General features: G+C 56.2%; 1 protein-coding gene across 2 annotated transcripts in view; it reads right to left on the bottom strand.

Moving 5' to 3' along the window:
* LOC112407021 (nephrocystin-4-like) overlaps window positions 1–17,939 on the bottom strand; it is a 45,625-nt gene that overhangs the window by 9,622 nt on the left and 18,064 nt on the right. For both annotated transcript variants that reach the window (XM_024756149.1, XM_024756148.1), the window contains exons 5-7: window positions 9,192–9,364; window positions 8,055–8,119; window positions 5,122–5,277 (exon numbers count right to left, since the gene is read on the bottom strand). In XM_024756149.1, the coding sequence (XP_024611917.1) occupies window positions 5,122–5,277; window positions 8,055–8,119; window positions 9,192–9,364 (394 nt within the window). The remainder of the gene's footprint in view (window positions 1–5,121; window positions 5,278–8,054; window positions 8,120–9,191; window positions 9,365–17,939) is intronic.

Raw genomic sequence — 17,939 nt, 5'->3', positions numbered from 1 at the left:
GGCCCCCTTACCTCCCCCCACCCCACACTCAGGACCCACACACACACTCTCGGCCTTGACGCTGTCGGGACCCTCTCACCCTGCCTCCCACCTGGGCTCCCATCACTCAGCCCAGGGAGCCGGGACCCCCCGGACACCCCATTCTCTCATCTCTGGGGCAGAGAGCAGCCTGGGGGCGCCCACTGAACACACAGGGAAGGACACACGGGCTGCACCCAGCACCCTCTCCCCAGCAGTCCCGTGCTGAGCAGCAAAATCACCCGACCCCAAAGGGACACCCCGACATGTTACCTGCTCACCTTCCCCCCACGTCAAGTCCTGCTTCCAGAGAAGCGTGCGTGGGAAATGAGTGCCCTCCCCCCGGGGCTGCTCCCGCAGAGGGTGTGCCTGGCCCCCAAGCCAGAGGTCACTCCACGGTCAACAAGCACTGGAACAGAGAGAACAGTCACCAGCCAGACCCCCGTCTGCAGGCTGCCACAGGAACAGAAGGAAAACCCAGAACCAACGCCTTTCCCAACGCAAGGTGCCCAGTTCCAAGCCTGGCTTGGCCGGGGACCCGCTCCACAAGCTTCCAGAAGCCACGAGTGAAGAAAGAACAGCCCTGAAGGGCCCTCCCACAGGAGACAGATCCGACTTCCCAGATGTCCTGCGGCAGCCACAGGGTGGCCACGTTGGAGGTGCCTTCTGGCTCAACTCAAGGCAGAACTTGCCTGACCGAAGAACAGCAGCTCACGCTCGCTGGACCCTCCCTGTGTCCCTCTCTGGGCAGGTCCTCATAATGTCCCCATGTTACAGAGGAGACCGGCCACAGTGGAGGCTTGGAGCCATCACACGGGGCCAGGAGCAGAGCGGGCGCACCACCGCCGGCCTCAGGGCTCTTCCCCAACGTTCCAGCAGCGCCCACAAAGCACAGCTTTGCCATATGACATTGTCATTCAGTCATTCAACCGACCAGCGTCAGCAGCCAGGACAAACACAAGGGACCTCAGCAGAGCTGACCTCCCGGTGGTGGGGACTGCTGACCCTCGTGCTCTGTAACTGGGTCAAGCTTTCACCGATCTGTTGCCAAGTCTCTGGACAGGGCTGCAACTCCCAGCAACAGCAGTGCTCCCGTGGGAAGACAAACCCTACTGCACAACGATCCATCTTCTTCTGAGACTCCCCTGAATGCACTGCAGAGAAAATGGGGACCGCTAGAACCCCTCCCTAGCGACACCCTTCAGGGAAGTGCTTGGAAACACCCGCGATGCCCAAGGAGCTCCCCGCTAGGCCCTAACCACGTCCCCCCACCCGCGGACCCCAGCCTCCCGGGGACATGGCTCTCCTGCCGAGGGTATTTCGTTCGCCAGAATGCACCTCACAAGATAGAGAGAACACTGCAACAGAGGCAACAGAATGCAAGCGAAATTTAGGAACGATTTAGGCAGGAGTGGAAATGAGCTTGAGCCGGTCCACACCAGCTCTGAAACACCTCCCAGTGCCCTGAGGACCGTGGTTAGACTGTGAGGTTGGCCCTCACTTACTTTCATCTGGGAAAGATGCCCTGATGCTCCACCGGGAATACAGGGCTGCACCCTCAGCCCCAGCACGGGGCCTGGCACGCACAGGATCTACTCTACAAATATGTGCTGAGCCATCAACAAATAAGTGAATGAGTCAATGGCTCAATTAGTATATAAAAGGCATACACCGAGCTGTTAGCAGTGGTTTTCTCTAGGAATGAGATTGGAAGGGAAAACTTCTAGTCTTACCGAATTCATTGACTAAAGATTAATTCTGTCACTTGAACCTGTCCTTGGCCTAAGAGGGCGCAAAGGATTGGGGTCTAGGCTGCAGGATCACCAGCCCCCGGCTCTCAGCGGCAGCGGGAAGCCCTGTCCCCCTCGCTCCCTCTCTGCAGGGGACCGCGGTCACTCCGGGAATCTAGAAGCCACGCTCCCAGACTTGGGGAGGGCAGGCCGTCAGCACAGCCTGGGAAGCCCGGGGGGAGAACCCCACCGCTACACAAGGTGGTTGGGCTTGGGGTGCGGGGCCCCACCCGGGACCTTGACGTTCTTTGCTGAGATGCAGCGCCGGCAGGTCGGGGCTGGGGAACCACCTCAGGTAGGTAAGTAGAGGGCGGGCCCAGGGACACACCAAGCTACGGGAGGCTGCCATGGGGCAGACGGGCAAGTCAGTTCCGCGGACAGCACTGCCGAGCTGGGTTTAACAGATGACGAAGCCGGGGCTGGAGTCAGCGGGCTGGTGGGTCAGGCAGGGCGGGCTGGCCCCGGGACTGCCCTGCACGGCACAGAGCTGGCACAGCGATGCTCGACACACAGGAGGGAGGGAGGATGGGATCCCGGGGAGCAGCGGCAGTGAGCCAGGCCAAGCAGGGGACAAGGGGTGATTGACAGCAGTGAGCCCCCTGCACTGACTGCCCAGCACGGTGCCCGGGGCGCCCTTCACCACCCCTGCCAGCCAGACATGCAAGGCTGCCCCACTTAACTAAAACCACGTGTGAACCTGCAGTGACCTCAGTCCACATTTCAGGGGAAAACAACTCACTCCTCCTGTGTTGTGGCATTTTCCAAAGGAACAAATACCCGAGTCCCAACACAGCACCCAAATATAACCAAACCCTCTGCAAACTAGACAAGCGATCCCCGGTTCCCAGCACCACGGACGCCAGCCCCAGTCCCTGCCTGGGCCCTCTCAGGGCCATAAAACAGTATCCAGCCAAGATACCCTTTTTCAAAGAGTGAGTCACAAAAGCCCGTAAGATCCTGGGCAGAACTGGATATCGGAGACAATAACCGCTGTCAGGGCTGAGCAACAGGGTCTCGGGGACGGAGGGGAGGCTGCCCTCGGCCCCTCCCCCGAGGAGCAAGCGGGGCTCCTGCACGGGTGACGGCAGCTCCTGCCCGCCCGCCAGACCGATTCCGGCCATTTGTTTTTAAACAACAACAACGTAAACTGTCCTTCATCTTTGCCATTTACAGACACCACCTGCATCTATTAAAAGTGCCCAGTGCCAGCCGCTCCATTCCAGGGAGGCAAACCGGAGGCCAGAGGGGCTCAGCTCTTCTGAAAACACGAACTTCAGGATCCAGAGCTGAACTCACGCTCCTTGGATCCAGAACTCCTCTCTGTAGCGTGGCCCTTGACTCCCACCGTCCGATCTGGGATGCTGAGAACAAACGCGGGGCCTGTCTGGGCATCTGAGCTTCTCCTTCGCCTTCCAGGAGGGACACAGAAGCAGGCCCGAGCTCCGCTTCCGTATTTTCATGTTTTATCTGCAGTTCTACTGACACCCACTGGTGATGGATACACCTCAGGCCTCGAGAACATTCTGTTTAAATTCCCAGAATCCCAGGTCAGAAAGACTCACAGAAGCTGAGCTCCCCGCAGGTGCGCACATAGATGCCTGATACCCGCGTAGTCACAGCCGTGCTGACAGCGCCCCCATGACCAATGGGAGGGGGCCTCAGAGCCGGATGCAGTTTCCACCCTCTCAATCCCAACAGCACGACCAGGAAGGAGGTTCTCCCTCTGCCTGCCTGTAACTCTTAACTTCTCCCTCCCTCTTGGGTGAACACAGGTGCCTCGCAGAGGGCAACACGGCTGCCTACGGGGGGCTTCAGGAGGGTTAGAGCTTGGTGACCCACGGCAGACCCAAACCTGGGACCCCCTCCATCCCCCGCCCAGGACATGCTCCTGTTCACGGTTAACTGGTCATTTCTCATGTATCATCGTCTCTTCTCCGAGACACTGGAGAAACAGTGACCTCGTGATGGTGATGACCACCGTGCACCCGTCCCAGGAGTTCATGAACTCAGATAACAAGACCACAGCGCCCAGGCCACGCACAGGGACATCGTCACCAAGACAAACACTCTCCCTCCTGGAGCTGAGCCGTCTCTTCGGGTCCTGAGTGTCTCTGTTCTGAGCCAAACACTCTGCACCTCCCAGATCTCCTCGCCAGCCACTCACACCCAAAGCCACATCCTGCCCCTCCTGGATGGGAGCTGCAGCCGGCCCACCGAGACCAGAGGTTCCAGCAGCCCCAGGTGGGGAGGCTGGTGCGGTCCCTCCTCCTGGATTCTCCCAGACGGCCAGGCAAAAAGCCCCCAAGAGTACTCAGAGGGAGCATGAGACCGAGGAGGGAGGCCCACCGAGGAGGGAGGCCCGTCGGCAGGACCTGAGAGGAGAGCAGCCCTCACAGTGACTCGTGGCTGTGAAGGGCTGACCCACACCCACCAGGAGAATCAACTTCTAAAACACACCCAGACACAGCCCTGAGCCTGTCCCGTGAATTTCAGTTCCAAAGTGATCGAGCAGTTTCACTCACAAGTTAAAAGGCAGAACAGCCCAAGTGTCCATGCACAGGTAAATGGATAAACAAAACGTGGTCCATCCACACTGTGGGGCACCATTCAGCCTTAAAAAGCAAGGAAATTCCGACACACAGAACAACAGGGCTGAACCTCGAGGACATTATGCCCAGCAAAATAAGCCAGTCACAAAAGGACCAATGCTGTAGGAGGATTCCACGCCTAGGGGGTCCCTAGAGGAGTCAACTCATAGAGACAGAGAGCAGAAGTGGGGGCAGGGCTGGGGAGGGGAAGGGGAGTCAGCGTCCAGCGGGACAGGGTTTCCGTCTGGGACGATGGAAAGGCTCTGCAGGTGGACGGGGAGGATGGTTACACAACAGCGTGAACGCACCTCATGCCCCTGAACCGCACACTTGACAATGGTTAAAACAGTAAATTTTATGTTACGTCTATTTTACCACAATTAAAAACTGATGGTAATTAAGCCACTGACACGGTGGCCCAGAAAGGGTGGGATCTAGCAACAGTGGTTTTTCTGGCCACAGTCATACAGACACGGGCTATTTGTCTCATGAAAGCATTTCTCAAGGAGAGAAGGCAGAGATGACCTGAGGGATGTGAGGTGTGTTCAGGAAGGGGCCGGGAACGAGACGACACTGCTGCCCTCCCCCTCCTCCTCCTCCTCCCCCTCCCCCCCCCACCAGGCTGTTTGCTGGGGGGCCCAGCCAGCCCTCGCCCCAGTTCCTGCAAGGTCTGACCATGAACTAACAGAGACTCACCAAGTGGACAGAAACAGAGGAGCCCTTACCCGATTCTCCACGAGCTGGAAGGAGACCAGGTATCTGCTGCAGACCAGACACCAGAAGGTTCTCGGGAAGAAGGTGGAACACGGGCTCCAGGAGCGGGTGTGGCTTCAGCGTGTACTGCAGGCTGCAGTTCTCAATGAGGGTCATGTGCTTGTTTTCTGAGGGAGAAAACACCTCCTGTGACAGCCCGAACCAAGGCACCTTCGGTCAAACCGACCAATAAACTGAGCGTCTCGGAAAAGAATTCAACAAACAGGAAAAGTATTTTTCTAGGGAGACAAGGGAATTGCTCTGTTTGCTCAGCCAAAGAGCAAAAAAGAATCAATCCTTAAATAACTCTCACTGGTAAAATTGCAACGAAAGAGGTACTTGTTTTTGATCCGACATAATAAAATCTCTCTGCTCACCTCTTCCCCAAGAGCAGTGAAGAGAGGCATCGCTTTTGCTCCCATAATCAGAGGGAACCTAGAAGGTCCTCTGACCAGAGGCCTGCATCCCTTTCAGTCTCAGCCTTGCATCCGTCAAGACCCACAAAGCAGCAGGACTAGGCCCTGGGTGGCCAGTGGCCTCCAAGACAGAGTCCTGTCCTCAAGGAAGGACCATTCCTCTGGGGTGACTAAGACACAAGCATGCCGACATCCATAACACACAGGAGAACGGGATCCGAACCCCAAGGAAGGTTCGGATAACGTGCTAGGGGAAGTGGGAAGAGGGAAAGCATCCTAGAGAAAGGAACCACTGGGAAGAGCTCAGATACAGAGCACTCAGGAAAGTGGACGGAAGGGCGTCAATAGAAACTGGGCTGGGAGGGACCACAGACATGCCCTCAACACATTCCCATCAAATGGTCCATCTTGCCTGGGCTTGATTTCCTCCACTGATAGGGGACTCACCACCTCCTGAGGCATGCCTTGTGATTTCATAAGAAAAGAACTAAATATTCGTTAGAAAAACACAACTATATTATCGAAAACCAGATTTTTAATATCTAACCGCTCCAAACATGGGATGTGCTTACTTTAAAATGTTAAGTACCCTGAAAGGCACTCTGCTACATGGCTGGCTGGTGAGCACGCTGGTACAACCTCTATGGAGGGCAAACAGGGGAAATAACACAAAACTGGGAATGCGCAGGCCCTCAGACCAGCAATCCCACTTCTGGGAGTTTACCCTACAGATTCACGTGCACACCTGCAAAATGGCAATGTCCACTGCAGCAAAACCTTCAACCCTCTGTTCTCACAGAACTGCCCCAAGGGTCCATTTGGGGTGGGTTGGTTCAATCACAAACAGCAATTCAATGAAATAACACACAGCTGTAAAAACAATGAGCACGGAGCTTCCCCGGTGGTGCAGTGGTTGAGAGCCCGCCTGCCGATGCAGGGAACGCGGGTTCATGTCCCGGTCCGGGAAGATCCCACATGCCGTGGAGCGGCTGGGCCCGTGAGCCATGGCCGCTGAGCCTGCGCGTCCGGAGCCTGTGCTCCGCAACAGGAGAGGCTGCAACAGCGAGAGGCCCACATACCGCACAAAAAAAAAAAAAAAAATGAGCACACTTTCTAGGTACTGATATGAAACATCCTCCAAGATAAATCATTAAGGGAAAAAAGAAAGGTCTGGGACAAGTAAACGGGGGCAAAATCAGAACAGGGAAGTGCACATCTGCTTGTGTGTCATCAGAGGACCTAGAAGGACCCACAAGATCCCAGAGAGAAAGGTCACCTGTGGTGCAGGTGAAGGGCCGAGCAGAGGAGGAAGGAGACCTCACCTGAACCTTTTCATACTATTCAGTACTTTGAATGCTGGATCATGTGACTGCATTATCCATCCAAGAAAAACAGCCCCGCACTTTTAGAAATGTCCCTGAGATGATGAGCTGACAGCCTGTGGCGGTCCCTCCCCAGGCCCCCCTCACACGGCCGCAGCTCCCACACCATCCACCAGCGCCCAGATCCGTGGGCCTGGAACCAACCTGGGGGCTGTGTCTGCTGTTGGAAAGGTGCTGAGTCTAAGGGTACTTCAGGAGAGGAAACGTTGGCAGGTTAATGATTAAATTCAGTTGCGAAATAACCTAAAAGCCAGTCTGTATCAACAAAACCAAGTTTCTGACCGATTGTTCCTCTATCGTGAGATTTTCACCAAATTCAGAGGGAGTGGATGGGTCGGGGTAAGCTTGGGTTTTTCACACAGGCTGGGTTCCCATCGTGGAATCTGGGCAACATCGCAAAGAGACAGAAAGTCTCTACCACCCTGCCCCCCGCCAAACAGACCCACCTCCACCGCTTGGCCCCCGGCCACACTCCCCGAGGGCCAGCAGAGCCCGCATAGGCCCCTGAAACAGCCTGTTAGCCCACCCCCCGGCTTCACCGCACGCCCTTCCGTCTACCCTCCGCACGGCCGGCAGCCAGGGGGCCGCAGGTCCCTCCCACGGGTACCCTGATGGCTCGGGAGGAGAAGCCACAGAGGCAGGGCGGGAAGCCCACTCTGCCCTAAGGCCGGCCGCTCCACGCGGGGCCCATGCATGCCAGGTGCTCCTGCAGATGCCACTCTCATTTGGCACCGCTGGACACCTTGCTGTGTTGGAGATGACCCACGGACTTCGCGGTCAAAGGCTTCCTGGGACAGCCGGTGGGCAGTGATGGACAGCAACTACTTCACGTGGGGGCAAAGCTGCTACCCCAGGGGCAAGGAGGCCAACAGCCCTCCCACCAGGTGGCCCCCATGGGGTCGTCTTCACACGGCTACACCATCCTTATAGGCTCGTGTGTCTCTGATCTTCAAATTACATCAGAACTCCAAGCCCAACGTTACATGTTCCCCAAATCTATTAACAACTCAGCTAAGCTGATGAGGTTCTAACACTCAGGGAAGTCATATGACAAACAGGTGCTGCTGAGGACGGTAGGAGCAGGCCTGGCCAGGCCTCGTCTCTTACGTTCTATGGGGTCCTGGAGAAGCGGGTGCAGGAGGGCTCGGGGGCTGCCGTGATACAGTCTCAACCTGCAAAACAAGACCCGTGAGATGCAGGTCAGCATCTTGCGTTTACTCATGGGATGTCAGCTATGCTTCTCGAAAGGAAGGCCTTGGGGACCCCAGCACCACACCTCCAGGAGCTTTCTCAACCCTCCGTGGGAAACAGACGGCTGCGGACAGCATCAGATCCGCGAGCCCTCAGCACTCGTGGCCAAGCGTGTCCAGCACACACACAGCACGGCCCGAGTGCAGCCTGAGAACCTCAGCGCTAGAAAACAATGCCTGGGGAGTTGGTCATGCTTGGAGATGTCCCAAGAAAACAACATTTGAGGGGTTTCCACGATTGTGTGTCTGGAGTGGTGGTTCTCAACCCGGGATGATTTTGCCCCCGTCGGGATGTCTGGTAAAGTCTGGAGATACTTTTGGCTGTCACAGCTGGGTGGGGAGGGGGCTGCCTGGCATCTAGTGGGCAGAGGCCAGGGGTGCCACGAGACCTCGTACACTGCATGGGACAGCCCAAAGCGTCCGCGGAGCCAGGGTTGACAAGCCCCGATCTACAGTGACAACGCAAACCCCACCACGGCTGACATGACCACACACCATCTCATCCATCCGGGCACGTCCAGCTCCTAACGTAACAGAGCCTGGCACAGAGCGGACCCCCAGCCAGTGTTTGCTGAGTGAACACCTACTGCTCCCTGGGCGCCTGTCTGGGAAGAACCTACTGTTTACACTCCGGACCCTTAGGAGATGGGCACTGCCGTCCCTCATGCACGGATGATAGAGTCAGGAGTTTAAACAACTGGCCTAAGACCCCCACAGGAGTAAGCGACGGAGCAGGACTCAGCCCTTGACCGCCTTACATCAGATCCCACTCCCGAGGCCAAGGCCTGTCCCGCTCCCGCCTGGAGAACGATGGCTGGGCTTATTCAGAAACAGCAAACCCAGTTACAGCCCGAAGCGAAAATACCACCGGGAGACTGTGATGAACACACATGCTGACAAATTCAGAGCTTTCTAGTCTGGACAAATAATGAGCCGTTAAATCACCACAGAAAGACGCCGGAAACCCCAGCGACGGGGAAAATGGGGCAGATACCGTTTGTCCTGGGGGGCAGACGTAGGAGATTCCGAGTTGTTGCTGAAGATCCGAAGGATTCCAAACCCACAGGACAAAGCCTGAAGGGTCCCGTCCCGTCTCCTGCCTTCAGTGACCACTTCCACCACGGCCACGATATTAGGATGGTTCAAGGACGTGTGAAAATAGAAGGGCTGCAAAAGAGAAGCCAGGGACGGACTGAACGCTCTCGAGCTGCAGAGAAGAAACACGGAGGAACGCGGGTGCGCCCCCTCCTCGTCGTCACGTCAACACCACAAACACGCCGCGCGGGGAGCAGCATCCCTTCCAGGCACCAGAGCAGAGAAGGGGCCCAGTGAGCGAGCCCCTCACAGCTCCTCCTTCCAGGGTGCCCAGCATCTGGGACATCAAACTATTTGCTTCTCCTCTGGGACCTTCCCATCCACAGAAAATGCCAACAGACCCAGAGCCTCTGGAGAACAAAGGGGCTGGGGCAGCCTCGCGCCCCATGCCCATCACCCGGGAGGACCACGAGCCCAAAGACATAAGTAGCCCACTGTACCCACGCACCCACTGAGCTGTTCCATCCAACCCTGCCATCAAACTGCAATCACAACTTGCCAGTATTGACTCTAATCCCTGTTTCGTGTGGAAACACGAGGCTGCACCCGAATGAATTTTATTTAAACTAAGCAGGTGGCTTCCCTGGTGGCGCAGTGGTTGAGAGTCCACCTGCCGATGCAGGGGACACGGGTTCGTGCCCTGGTCCGGGAAGATCCCACATGCCGCGGAGCGGCTGGGCCCGTGAGCCATGGCCGCTGAGCCTGCGCGTCCAGAGCCTGTGCTCCGCAAAGGCAGAGGCCATAGCAGTGAGAGGCCCGCGTTCCGCAAAAATTAAAAAATAAAAATAAACTAAGCAGGATCCTCAGTTCGGAGCCCAACTAACTTCTTTTCATGATGAATATTGCTGTGGGATTTTTTTTTTTTTTTTGCTGCGTTGGGTCTTCGTTGCTGCATGCAGGCTTTCTCTAGTTGCGGTGAGCGGGGGCTACTCTTCATTGCGGTGCGCGGGCTTCTCACTGCGGTGGCTTCTCTTGTCACGGAGCACAGGCTCTAGGTGCGAGGATTTCGGTAGTTGTGGCATGCGGGCTCAGTAGTTGTGGCTCGCAGGCTTTAGAGCGCAGGCTCGGTAGTTGTGGCGCACGGGCTTAGTTGCTCCGCGGCATGTGGGATCTTCCTGGACCAGGGGTCGAACCCGTGTCCCCTGCATTGGCAAGCGGATTCTTAACCACTGGACCACCAGGGATGTCCCACGGTGGGATTCTTTATTATAGGAGTTGTGAACCCAAGCCAAGTAGATGATACTCAAATTGCTCCTAAAAGGTTTCCCACTTGCAGCCTCTCCATCCTCTAAGGTACAGATGGCAGCCCTCACTCTCACCACAGGGAGGGGGGACATGGGCAGGTCAAATCCAGCTCCCATCGCTGAGATGCGCCCTCCCAAGTGGGAATGGAAGCACCTTCCCTCTGCTGCTGTTTTCCGATCTCCTGAAATCCAAAGCAGCTGCTCTCAGCTAACAAATGTCGTAGACACAGAAGACAGAAATGGAGGCACTAACTGGGTTTGCGAATCTATGGGCAACAAGCGTCCCAGAAGCCCAGGTCAGCGCTGACCTGAGGTTCTGGACCCGAGTGGTCCCTGGAACCCAGCATCCTTGTTGGGGCGAAGCCCAGGTGTAGAGTCACCAGCAGAACACAAAGGCCACCCTCCCCCCAAGGCAGGGCCAGGCCGGGCCGGGCCGGGGCAACGTGACTTAAACTTGGAACAATCCCCCATTAATGAGTCATTACCATGGTGTCACCGAGAAAACGTTTACTGTAATCACAGACTGTCAGCCCAGGATAACAGAGAGACACATTAAAACATCAGCCATGAGATATAAATCGTTATTCTATTATCTTTTATTGCAAAATGATGAAATAGTGACCACTTACAGATGACAGGCAGTTGGACCAAGAGAGAATTATGTTTCCGTTTCCAAGACTCAAGAACTGTTTTAAAAAGCCCTGCTGTAAAGTCAAGTTTGTCATTATCTCACCTCTCATATGTACACCTGTGCATATCAGTTTTATGAACACTACCCACTTTTCCTCTTGGCAGTGAAACAAACATTGTCAGCTCTGATGCAAAGCAGCAATAAGCCTCCAGCTTAGAGGTCACCTTGAAATCCTTTGCCTGGAGGCGGTGGACCAGCTGCTTTTGGGACGTCCCACATGTGGACTCATGGCTGTTGCCTCTCCCTTTCCTTACCACTGAAAACGATTATTCTGAGACCAAACCGACCACAGAGCCCCCTGGTCTGTCTCCAGAGACCCCACTTTCACCAGGAGGGTCGGCCTTGGAAGCTCCGTGAATCAGAAGGCGACACGAGGTCTGAGGGTCTCATCCCATCATTACTGCTGGTTAAGGACGTGTGATTTTCCAAACATCATTTATTGCCCCTCTAGTGTGGGCACAGCACGTGCTAAAGAATTTCTAAGGAACCTAGAAAACGCGATCCAGCCCTCAAGAAGTTCAAAGTTCAAAGGTAAAGGCTAGATTAGGCAGGTAGAAAATGCACACCCTGCCCAGGGCCGACCAGCTCGGAGGGTCGGTGGAAGCAAAAGCCTCCTGGGATGAACCACACAACTCTGCGGCTTCAACCCGTGTGTGTGTGTGTGTGTGTGTGTGTGTGTGTGTGTTTGGGGGGGGGTCCCCAGGAGGGCCAAGTCACCTGGAACCCAGGCACTCCCCCACCCCCAGCCCCGTGGGCTTGGCCAGACATCTCAACCGCGGTCAAGCAGCACTGCAAACAAGCCCTCCAGCGTCAGGACGCCTCAAGAAGGCCGGGCAGGATGCTCGCAGATGCATCAGCTGCCACTGCATGACTGAAAGCTAGAGTCAAGCCCATCCAGTCACCTGCGAGAGAAGCCGCGGGAGATGGCAGAGTGGGGCTCTGGCTCTCCCCCGCATCACATCTCACTCAGCCACCCCTGACAAGGTGCCTCTCTGACAGGAGAAACAGATTAATAAACCACAGAAGTGCTCCTGTCTTAATGCCTTCATCTTCAGACACACGGACACCGCTTTGCCTCGGGGCCCAGATTCCATTTTCACCCACACGATTGGGCCTCAGATGATGTGCCTTCATGGAGAGGTTGCAGCCTCGCGTCCCCGGCCACACCTCCGCTTGACCTGCCCTAAGTGACACGTGCTCTTCAGTCCCAGGCTGAGGTCAAGGCCACAGGAGAGAGATCAGAAATTAAACTAGTGCCTTCCAAACCATTTTTTTTTAAATAAACCTTTAATAGGATGTCTTCAGGAAGGTAAATATATCACAAATCCTTCCTGCGGCCAACGTCTACCAGCTCAACCTTCCACTTGAGGCTCAGAGCAGTTTCCTGCACACAAGCCACCACAAGACTGAGCGCTCCAAGCACGGTGAACTCGCCAAGCAAAGTTGCCAAGCATCCGGGAAGATGCAAAATCTCTAATTCCGAAGTCAGAAGCTTCTGCTCATCCGGGGTGGGGTCCACCATTATCCACAGGAAGGGACACAGCCCTGGAGACAGTCCCCCACCAAGAGAATTATCTGGCTCAAAGCGTCCGCGGAGCCAGGGTTGACAAGCCCCGATCTACAGTGACAACGCAAACCCCACCACGGCTGACATGACCACACACCATCTCATCCATCCGGGCACGTCCAGCTCCTAATGTAACAGAGCCTGGCACAGAGCGGCCCCCCAGCCAGTGTTTGCTGAGTGAACCCCTACTGCTCCCTGGGCGCCGGTCTGGGAAGAACCGACTGTTTACACTCCGGACCCTTAGGAGATGGGCACTGCCGTCCCTCATGCACGGATGATAGAGTCAGGAGTTTAAACAACTGGCCTAAGACCCCACGGGAGTAAGTGACGGAGCAGGACTCAGCCCTTGTCCCCCTACATCAGATCCCACCCCCGAGGCCAAGGCCTGTCCTGCTCCCGCCTGGAGAACGATGGCTGGGCTTATTCAGAAGCAGCAAACCCAGTTACAGCCCGAAGCAGAACTACCGCCCCAGGAGGCTATGATGAACACACAACAGCATAAGCTGACAAATTCAAAGCTTTCTATTGTCCCCACGTGGTTAAATTGTCCCCACAGTTAAATCACCACACAGTACCACTAAATCCCACTGCTGGAAACATCATGGAGAGATATCCTTTGCCCTTCTATTCATGCACTCATTTCTAGCCCCTTCCTACCACCGTCCATTCCTGGCTTGGTGTCTGTTGAGCTGGAGAGGAGAGAAGCCCTCCTCGGGTGGCGGCTGAGGCCAGGCTCTCTCCGTAGAGACGGTGCCCGGGAGTGATACTGGATTCCTGCTCTGCACATAGTTTGCATCACGAGCAGCTCTTGGAACGTGTGAGAGGTGTCAGGAGAGGGTAAGGCACGTTCAAGAACCCGGAGGTTAACCAAGGCACGGCAGAGCCTCCCAGAGTTTCGTTTGGACACGCTGACATTCCCTGACAGCCTCCACTTTTTTTTTTTAATTTTATTGAAGTATAGTTGATTTACAATGTTGTGTTCATTTCTGCTGTACAGCAAAGTGATTCAGTTATACATATATACACATTCTTTTTTATATTCTTTTCCCTTATGGTTTATCACAGGGTACTGAATATAGTTCCCTGTGCTACACATTAGGACCTTGCTGTTTATCCATTCTATATACAATAGTTTGCGCCTACCGACCGCAAACTCACAATCCTTCCCACCCCCACATCTCCCCCCTGGCAACCACAGGTCTGTCCTCTGTGTCTGTGAGTCTGTATCTGGTTCGTAGATAAGTTCACTTGTGTCCTATTTTAGATTCCACATATAAGCGACATCATATGGTATCTGTCTTTCTCTGTCTGACTTACTTCACTCAGTACGATCATCTCTAGGTCCATCCATGTTGCTGCAAATGGCATGATTTCATTCTTTCTTATGGACAGCCTCCACTTTTAAAGGGAGTCACCTCACTCTCATTACTCTGACGAACAAGCACGTCCAGCAGCTGGCTGCTCTCGGTTAGCGATGGGACGAGGAAGCAGCCCGATTACCTGTGTCTCCCGGAGGCCAGGGGTCCGCCTGTGACTTCAGCAACACCTCGGGCTGAGAGGGGCTCAGGAGGAACCATCTCCTGGTCCAGGTTCCGGCTGCCTGTGAAGAACCACTAGGATTGCTGCCAGTCACTTGCATACAATAAATAAAGGAGGAGAAATGAGCCTGTCACTGAAAGGCTGAGCGTGGTTAGTTAAGGAACGAATCTAAGGGAGAATTATGTCCATCTCAGAAAGAAAGTGTAGGAACTGCACGGTACTTTGGCCTCCCGGATTTTTTTTTTTTTTTAACTTATCTATTTATTTTTGGCTGTGTTTGTTGGGTCTTCGTTTCTGTGCGAGGGCTTTCTCTAGTTGCGGCAAGCGGGGGCCACCCTTCATCGCGGTGCGCAGGCCTCTCGCTATCGCAGCCTCTCGTTGCGGAGCACAGGCTCCAGACGCGCAGGCTCAGTAGTTGTGGCTCACAGGCTCTAGAGCGCAGGCTCAATAGTTGCGGCTCACGGGCTTAGTTGCTCCGCGGCATGTGGGATCTTCCCAGACCAGGGCTTGAACCCGTGTCCCCTGCATTGGCAGGCAGACTCTCAACCACTGCGCCACCAGGGAAGCCCCCCGGATTATTCTTTAAAGATATCTTTTGAGAGGCTGAATGATCAACCATCTCAGTGCAAGTGAAGGGCAATTCCTCTCCACCGAGGACGGTCTCGAAGGAGAGCACCTAATTCTGAGTCAGAGCTGAGAGGCCCGGAGCTGGTCCCCTGGGCTCCGCCAGGCAGAGCCGAGAGGCTGGGACAAGAGGGGATCTGAGCGCAGCATGAGGAATTCATCACTCACAGAAAGAAACACCCAGCTCGGGCTCAAGGAAGGACTTCTTTTTTCCCGTCTTTCCTCAGGACGTTGTTTGCAAAGTAATAAAACAACATCTTCTTTCAGGGCTACATATTACAGCGACAACTCAATCAAAACCCAGAGCCCACGCGGTTGATTCAGGAATCCACGTGTAGGCGGGACAGCCACGCCGATTCCAAAGATGGTGCCCTGCTACTGGCCGCTGGCGACCTCCCGTCGTATCACCCCCAAGCCACGGCTGATCGGCAGAACCAGAAAAACCCAGGCAATTAGTAAAATCAGAAGAAGATCATCACCAAATTTCAGAATCACCTCAAAACAGGGCAAATTGTGTTTCTCTCTATTCCCGTAGGTATGGACACAGAGCTTTGCTCAGATGATGAGACCACAGAACCCCTCCCTCCTGCCTATCTAGGCCACCTTGGGAACACTCCACATTTCATGTAAACACGTACATACACGTATGCACGCAGGTACACACACACGTACACGCACACACGGCAAAGGGGGGTTCTCTTTAGTTAACTAAACTCTGAACATCAAGGATGGGAGGAAAGCGCTGGGCAAGGAGGATGCTGCCGAGTGGCTCATCAGGATGGGCGTTGCTGGGGCACCACTGGCCTCTGCTGCTCGCCTTGGGCATAGCAGCTGGAGCACAGCTCTTCCCGGAGCAATTCCGTGGCTCTGACACCAGCTCCCAACCAGAAATGCTCTGTTCACCCACACCAGCCTTGCTGCGATCTCCGCTTCAGTAACTAAGGCTGAAGGGTGCAGATTCTTGCAGAAACACTGAGGGCTGTGGTCCTCCCTAACACACGGCCCCGTCCCCATGCCCCACTCGGCAGAACACAAACGATGGCGCGGCACTCGGCTCCCACAGCTCAGGTCAGACCTGAACTGTGAGCTGAAAAGGCCTGAGACCCACAGCTCCCAGGACACCGGGACACAAAAGAAACCCTCTCAGGCACGAACGCTAAACCCTGGACGAGTCCAGAAGGGGGAGCGGCAGCTCTGAAGGCTTCCTTGCAACGCGACCTCCACTCTGCAGGGCTCACAGTCACCCAGCTGGTGGCGGGACAGGGCAGGCCCTCCGGGCGTGGCCTGTCAAGGCTGTGACAGCCACTGCCACGGGGAAAGCCAAGGGGAAAGCCACGGAGGGAGGGCTCATCTCGGGACCCCAGTGGCGGCTAAGTGCCGCCGTGCTGACTTCAGAGCATAACCATCCCCTCGACACGGCAGCGCTTCCAAACGGAGCCTGCAGGGCTCCTCTGACGCCCGGGGTGAAAACGAGGCCCGAGAACAATCCCTGCGGTCAAGGCGGGTGGCACTCACGGCCTCTGACCCGCCGGATTGCTCTTCAAGGCGGAGAGATGATCTACCGACCTCCAGAGGCGGATGGTGGGGACGAAACCACACCAAGGTGCTGGGAGCCAGCCTCTCCCGTGGAGACTCCCCAGGAGAGGACCGTGTGTCACCGTACTAACTGTCACCCCACCAGGCTTCCCAGGGCCTGACTGTCCACCCGAGAAGGAGAATCCAAACAGCCCGGCCCTGGAAGGCTTCCAGCAACATCGGGGCCACCGCGCTCCTGCCCGGGCCTTGACCGCCCCAAGTCAGAGGCGTGAAGGCGACTCCCTGCCTGAGCTGGGACGGCACCCTAAGCAGCCACCCACCGTCACTCCCCGGTTTACAGCACGCGGCCTTTCTCTCCGGCCAGACTCTAAGGGGCACCTCACAGGCCGTCTGGCAGCCTGGACACCAGCCGCGGTCCTGGGCCGCAGGACACACATACCCACGGCCTTATCTAATTTTCCTGACCTCCAGGGGGGGCGTCACCCTCTCCAGCACGTTCAGTAACGGGACCAGTCAGAATCAATCCACGCCGAGACATGGCATCCCGACCCTGGGTGACCGCCAAGTGCAGAGTCGCGACCCGGCGGCCTCACGACTGGGCCAGGACCGCCCCCCGCAGAAAAGGGCGGCTCGCTTGGTCTGCTTACGCACGGCGACCTCCCCCAGGATGGCCATGGTCACCGCCACCACCTCCATTATTCACTGTACTGTCACTTACTGGGCTTCCCTGACTCTGTACACATGGGAAGGATAAAGCCAACACAGCACCGACCCTCCCGATACCCGTGACCGTCTCCTGCAGGACCCCGCTGCCTGTAGGTTCAGCTTGAAGCAGCAGCCGGGAAGAACACCTCTGGGACACCTCCCACTCTTGAGGAAGAGCCCAGTGTCCCTAGGAAGGCCCTGCCCAGCCAGCCCGCCAAGCCCACCCTCGGCTACCTCCCCACGCCTCCCTCCCCCACCCCCGGGCACGTGCGGGGCCTGCCCTGCTTGCAGCACCTGCCGCCCTGCTCGTCCCGGGGCTGGGTCCCTCCTCATCCTGGGGCCCAGCTCGCAGAGGTCTGCCTGCAGCACACCTCCCTTCTTCTTCAGGGCAGCAGCTGTCGGTCTCCTCCGAGAACCTATCACACCTGCACCTGCTCTGTCGCCTGCCTGGGTGTGTCGTCCCAGCAGACTGCAAGTTGTCCAGGGTGAGAACCACGCCAGGCCCGTCCACCCAGCATCATCGCCACGGCGCCCGGCACAATGGCCAGCAGATAGCAGGCGATGGAGGGATGTTTGTGAATTTGGTGCAGCTGAACGAAGATGGAAAACCCTATCTGCGGGGCGGCCAGACACAGCTACGTGGGCAAAATCGTGTCACCAACTGATGCCAATGCGAGCACCCCGACTGCAGGCAGAGGCAGGGGCTCCAGGCTCTGCTACCTTCTACCTGGGTAAGTCACT

Source organism: Neophocaena asiaeorientalis, unplaced genomic scaffold, assembly GCF_003031525.2.
Source record: "Neophocaena asiaeorientalis asiaeorientalis breed wild unplaced genomic scaffold, Neophocaena_asiaeorientalis_V1.1 scaffold1247, whole genome shotgun sequence".
Lineage (NCBI taxonomy): Eukaryota > Metazoa > Chordata > Mammalia > Artiodactyla > Phocoenidae > Neophocaena > Neophocaena asiaeorientalis.
Note: the sequence above shows the minus strand (reverse complement) of the source record. Positions and strands in the feature narration are given on the sequence as shown.